Here is a 6,763-nt window from a genome sequence, read left to right as displayed (position 1 = left end):
CAAACTGCTGCTGGTTGTGAGTGGGGTGAGTTGAGTTTGCTTCCACCATACGGCAGAGTCAAAGCAAAAAGGCTTCCAAACGACAGCTTTTATCTTCATGAAATTACTGCGTCGGGTCAAGGGTATCTCAAGGCACCACTACCTCTATGCCGACAATGTATTGTAACTGTCAGAATGCTTTAAAACTCTTCTACAAGATGGCAGAAGGTACAGTATATAATTAATGCAAAGCCAAAACTCAAATGGAACTGAAATTCAAAACAATATACTGTATTACCAAATTACAGTGTTATCCTAATTATTATTATTATTTTTATAAGCAAGTAACATCATATTCATATTATTCCAGTCCCAGAATGAATTGCAGTTCTTTTTCAGCATTAGGACTTCGTGCTCAACAAGTAGCAATTCACTGATTCTAAATGTGAATTAAAATGTGATGGAAGAATGTGTGAAAAGTTGCATTTTGGTACTTTATGTCCATTTTGCTTACTGTGTGTACCCATGTTTACCCTACTTTGATCAAACAAAAATCCAAACATAATAAATAGTATCATGCCTGATTTATTGAATATTTATTTTTATGCAATGAAATGTTCAAGTGATTGATCAAAGACCTATTTTAGCTTTATCCATGTCTAAAATTATTCACCCTGATCCAGGTTATAATTTTGACCCTGATTCAACACAACCGGAATTTCTGTTGCCAATTTCTTGTCAAACATGCTATTTTCACAGATTATTGTCTAACTACCATTTCCTTTGCTCGTCCCCGATTCTTGTAAGGATACCCTTTTCCTTATTTTTGTACTAACACAGGATCAAGGAATGAATAAGAACATATTTTAAACCAGATTTTTGACTGGCACACTTTTTAATTCCCCAAGTCTTGCCTAATATACTTAGACCCTGATTCTCGCCCAGCACATTTGCTCTTTTAGATTCTCGTCTGTCACACGTTTCCCTTAATTTTGACAAGTTACCATTTTTCCCTGATTCATGACAACCAAAACCACTCTTGCCTCGCAATCTCTCACCCTGATTCTTGACGAACGTACTTTGTAAAAACTGCTCCGTGGTTCTTGCCTAACACACTTTTTCCGGGATTTGAGCACAACTATTCCGATATTCTTGACTAACGTGCTTTCTCGACTTTGATTATTGCGCTGCATATTGTTTTGACTTACATTATAATACATTTCGAATGATACCCCTTGGTTGTAGACCAAAAATGCTTGACATTCTATTTTCATCTTTTCATGAATGTTACCATTCCTGTATTCTTGATTGGCATTCAGATTTTTTTTGTACTCTCTGACACTCTCAGTCTTTAAAAATAAATAAATAAATAGATGTCCCTTGTTTGAAACTTTCTGGCTGTTTATGTAGACTGGCAAATGTGCAACGCTATTTACGAGTCAGCGTCAAACTACCCTGCAACAATTACACGAGTCATTCGCAAGCCACGCAAGGGTGCTGGTCGATGTTTACCGGCTGGTTTGGAAGAGTTCTCCCTTTCTTTTCCTCACAGAGGCTTTCTAATTTTAATCTCTTATCTGCCTGGATGTCTGCAAAGTCACTTCTTTATAGCATAAAGAGTTCTGGGATTTTTTTTTTCTTGAGTCTAGGATTCTGGCTGAACTAGCTGGATGACATTCTGCTCATAGTTGTGCACAAGAAGACTCCCACACCCTTTCACAAGCTCACACATCCCATCAGTCAGTGATATTTTGGGGCTTTCCTCTGTACAAAAAAGAAACATTGTGGTGGCATTTTTCACCCAACCAATGACAAGTTACTGCGAAGCCCGGTGGCGGAATTTTTCTTGAAATTTTGGCAGCTGCTCATGTAGGTAAACACATCAACTTTGCAGTCAAAGGAAAAACATACCTGTTGATCGCCTTTGGTCAGGTAAGAAACTTCAAATGCACCTTTTCTATCATTTATGTGATAGGACACAGAAAAAGAAAAAAAAAAGAATACAAATCCAAATAAATGTTGTACAGCAATAACAATTTCTTTCTACTTGCTTGCTCAAACGTGCCGCAATGAGAGTTTCAACATAATTCATAGTGTTTTCAGAGTGTTGACTTTGCCGAGGTTAAGCTGACCCGAAAAGATATTTACACAACTAATAAAAGCACATGGACAAGAAAATATGTCAGTTTGCATGCTTTGATGAAACTTTTTTTTACCCTCCGAATTTGAAACAGAGAAAATTAAGGTAAAAAATATATGTAGCAGCATTAAGAATATACAGTATGTACTGTATATGTAATTTTTTTTCATGATAGTATTGCTTCTTGACTGCCTTATGAATAGTAGTTACTGTGTGTCCAATTTTAACTAAAGTTTAAATGAACCATTTTTGGCCCTTGCCCATTAAATATTTATATTCAGGAGGACTACACAATTACACAAGATTTAACTTGTGGTACGATAGTAGTAGAAGTAGTTGTACAGGTACTAGTACTAGCAGTATTAGTATCCGACTCAATTATTTGAAGAGCGTAAAGTTGACCAAAGTGCTTAATGCTGTGTAATCCAAACAAATAAAACATAGCGAGTAAAATGCATGTAAATACAGAGGTATAGTAAAAACACCAATAGATTTTTTTTTTTTTAAATCATCATCAACTGCTGAAGCTGAGGGACAAGTCAGAGGGGAAAAAATGCGTTTGAAGTGACTTTGCCTCAAGCCAAATACAAAGGAAGACGACTGAAAGATAACTGCATGATTACTTCTGACACATTCCACGACATTAAAAGTCAGCTAGACATACTCGTGATTTTTAGGACTAATACTACTATCAAGTAATCATCTTTACTCAAATGAAAATAAGATGAGTTTTCACTCATGATTAAAACCTTTTTCTTCTCCTTTACTTCATGATGACAAAGCATCAGGAGAAACCGGGGTATCTTGCTTAACTAAGGACATGCGGTCACGAGAGTTGGGGATTGAACCCAGAACCTCAGGTTGGGAGTTGAGCACCCTCGCACCTTAGCCGTGCGATGCTGATAGATTAATAAGATAAGATAAGAAAACCTTTATGAGTCTCTCAATAGAGAAATTCCCAATTCACAGCATTAATGCGTTCCGTGATGATGTTGCGGTAAATGTATGAATGTAACCGGGAGGTAAACTCGCCTCAATTTCTGGAAGTATTTCGGAGCTTTTGAATTAATCCATCCATTTCCTGATCCACTTTTCCTAAGGAGGGTTGCGGGCGTGCTGGAGCATATCCCAGCCGTGTTCGGGCAGCAGGCGGGGGACACCCTGAACTGGTTGCTAGCCAATCGCAGGGCACACATAGACGAACAACCATCCGTGCTCACACTCATACCATGGGACAATTTAAAGTGTTCAATCAACCTGCCGTGTATGTTATTGGAATGTGGGAGGAAACCGGAGTACCCGGAAAAAACCCACGCAGGCACGGGGAAGCATGCCAACACCACACGGGGAGGCCGGAGCCGGAATCGAACCCTGCACCTCTGCAATACATGCTTACCAGTCGACCACCGTGCCTTCTTTTGAATTCACTTGACCCCAAATTTATGATTTACATTTACCCTATTAAAGAGGCTGCTGATAAGATAAGATAAGATAAGATAAGATATCCTTTATTTGTCACACACTGGGGAAATTTACAGCCTCCAGCAGCAAGAATGTGGGTAGAAAGAAGAAAAAAACAAACACCGTTCAATTAAGTGCAATATAAATACAAAATTGATAAATCGCAGTGCTATTTTCAATTGTTTTTCACATTTTACATTTGTTTCACATCATTTAAGTATTATTATTATTGTTATTATTTTTATTCGGCAGCCTGACAGCAGTCGGTGATGATTCTATAGTTAGATTCTATGGCTAAAGTCTATAGTTGCCGTTGTTTTTTTTAAGTGTAGGTATATTGTGTTACAATTTTCTTGGTAACACTTGTAACTGATGTAAAATCTGATCAATTTGATTTCGAAATGTGATTGGATTATATTTTTCTTTTCGTGGACTATGTTTAGAAGCCAATCGCAGCTGTTTAACTCACTCATTTTGTTTACCTGACCTCATCTTCAGCCATGTTCCCAACTTTTCACATCAAGCCAGTCACTGTCATTGTCATGTTACGAGGTGGTGGTGGTGGACCCCAAAATGCGTATTCCTTGTCCTCTGCGGTTTTCAGTGCCGGCTGACCCATGGAGGATGGCACGGACAGTCCGGTGGCCGTCAAGGTGGAGGGCCACTCCCGTAGCGTGATCCTCAGGTATTTTCGGGGTGACATCGGCAGCATGGTGGACGCTCACTTCAGCCGCGCTCTCAGCAAAGACGGCAAGGACAAGGTGCCGGTTGCCAAGGCCAAGAAAATGCACAAAAACATCAAGTTAGGTAATTGCAACTTTTGTCATCCAGCGGGAGAAAAGACACTTGTTCTGCCTGTCACTACACCTTGCTGGTATAGATAGATGAACATAGAAATAAGATGTCGGATACAAATGGCCGACAATATATTCAGCTGTTTGCTTATTGTTGCGCTGCTTCTATAACACACAAATACTCCACAAGGTGTGCCAAAGCCCTGGCTAGTAGGAAAGTGATAATTGGTGTTGGGCACCCAACCAAAAAGGTTGATAATTGCCGATAGATGTCACAAAATGGTGGCAAATCACTACTTTTGTCAAAACGAAGTACCTCTCATTCAAGCGTAATTCCATGGCACCAATATGCCAAGAGATAACACCAAAGCACTACCTTTGGCTAAATTAAGATCCTAAACTTAATTCAACATACCATTGGAACCAAGATGCCACAAGATCGCGCCATAGTACTACTTTTTTCTAAATTAAGGCACTAAAACTCAATTCGACATATTTTGTTGGCACCAATTTGTCACCAGATGGCGGTAAAATACTAGCTTTGCATAAATGAAGCACCTTAAATCACCTCAACACAATTTCTTGGCACCAACATGGCATAAGATATCCGAAAACACTACTTTTGTCGAAATGAAGCTCTCAACTAAAGTCAACATAGTTGCTTACTTGCAATAAAAAACACAATTTTATTGCTTTTTTTTGTTGCAAATAACAAATTACATCTAATACGCACACACACGCACACACACACACACACACACGCACAAAACAAAATCACAGATTATGTGAATATGCAAATACCAAACTGAGAAAACGCAGCTTTCACTCTATTTACTAGTTAAACTATTATTATTGACATTTATATATATTAATGGGAGGTTTTGATGACTTGTTTGTTTGTTTTTTGCAATTCTTGTCGGGGTTCAAACAGAGCCACAACTCTTCCTCCAAATAATGGGCTTTTATTGTAATAATTTTCTGACCAGTTAAGTGAAATTTCCCATGTCACATTCCACTATAGTTGTCAATCAGAGACATCGGGGACAGACAGGTAGCATCCTGATGTTCATTTTAACTGCTTGTTCTCCATCAGAGGACAGCAGCAACGGACACACCAACTTGGTCGAGCCTGCGCCCGTGACGGGCCGCCACTTGGCTTTCTGCCCCACCGACGATCACGCCGGGCCCTGGCACTCATTCATCGGGAGAACAGGGGAGACGTCGGGCTTGCCGTCCGCCGCGTATTCCGTGGAAGACCTGAGCTTTACCGGGCAACAGTACGCCTCATCGCTGCTCAACCTCCTGCACGGCGACCGCGCCGAGGTGGCGCCCGGCGTGGCCTCTGGCTCCAAGACCGAACATCTGGCCAATTGGATGGTGCACCAAGGATTGAGAGACTCTGTGGAACCCGCTGGAGGTTTTGAGCCTGGTAAGCCTTCGTATGCAATACAGCATTTGCAGTCAGGCTTCCTGGGAGGCTATCAAACCTTCCAAAATGGACATAATTAGAAGCATCATCCAAATAAACGTGCCATTGTTGTCTCTGCTCATAAATGATTGTTGCGTTGTTTTTGAACCTGGGTTCCCGGTGATCCATTAACTCTAGCTTGAGGGTGAGCAATATAATTTGCAATTAATTCTTGTGTTGTGTCATTATAAATAAGTACATAACTAGAGCCAATAAAAGAAACATAATAAATACATTTGTCTTCCCTATTTTAATTTGGACTACCAGTAATTAAAAATCTCTGATATGACTGATGCGTTATCACATGACATCAAGCCGCAAGCTAATACTTTTTGGGGGGGGCAATAAAAGGCCTGTTTTTTCCCCCAAAAAATATAGTCCTGTTTGTGAGAAAATCAATGCATTTTGTCCAGAATAAAAGGCATAATATTGTCATATTTTTTTCAAATTCACCGGCTAAAATGTGCCTTTTCTTACCTTGCTTAACATTGACTTTTACAGTATATAATAATATTACGAATTTATCTGGAAAGTTTTTCTCCTGGGAAATGCATCTTTGTTCTTGTAAAGACTACAATTTTGTGACATGGTAGTTATGTTTAATTGGTGTTGGATATATGAGGGGGTCCATGGGAAAAAAAAACTCTCACCTGGATACAAAAAGTTGAAAAATCCTTGTGTTAATGTCAACTCCCACGACAGTATGGAGTCACTTATGAGCAGAAATGGCTCCACACTGATTTTCTAACTAATGATGTCGCAATAAACATTCGGCAGAGTTCTGACGACACAATGCCACTTTTTGCCCCATCTTGAAACCCTTGAAAAAAACCCAACATGGTTTATTTGTGGATTTTCGCAATCCCAGATTAGTCGCATTCTCGTCTATTTGTAGCTTCTCTTGAGTCACGCTTACTGTTC

General features: G+C 39.5%; 1 protein-coding gene across 1 annotated transcript; it reads left to right on the top strand.

Annotated features, from left to right (window-relative positions):
- The first annotated feature begins 1,666 nt into the window (after positions 1-1,666).
- vgll1 (vestigial like family member 1) lies at positions 1,667-6,182 on the top strand. Its single transcript, XM_052079054.1, has 3 exons — positions 1,667-1,911; positions 4,185-4,387; positions 5,468-6,182. The coding sequence occupies exons 2-3, from the start codon at positions 4,198-4,200 to the stop codon at positions 5,881-5,883; spliced, it is 606 nt and encodes a 201-aa protein (XP_051935014.1). The 5' UTR covers positions 1,667-1,911; positions 4,185-4,197; the 3' UTR covers positions 5,884-6,182.
- The last annotated feature ends 581 nt before the right edge of the window (positions 6,183-6,763 follow it).

The sequence above is a fragment of the Hippocampus zosterae genome, chromosome 1 (assembly GCF_025434085.1).
Source record: "Hippocampus zosterae strain Florida chromosome 1, ASM2543408v3, whole genome shotgun sequence".
NCBI classification, from domain to species: Eukaryota; Metazoa; Chordata; class Actinopteri; order Syngnathiformes; family Syngnathidae; genus Hippocampus; species Hippocampus zosterae.
Note: the sequence above shows the minus strand (reverse complement) of the source record. Positions and strands in the feature narration are given on the sequence as shown.

Bases quoted from the DNA above. Each gene is read 5' to 3' on its own strand.
- vgll1 (XM_052079054.1), top strand. From the start codon at position 4,198: ATGGAGGATGGCACGGACAGTCCGGTGGCCGTCAAGGTGGAGGGCCAC. The intron at 4,388-5,467 runs GTAATTGCAACT...GTTCTCCATCAG, and splicing joins GCACAAAAACATCAAGTTAG to AGGACAGCAGCAACGGACAC.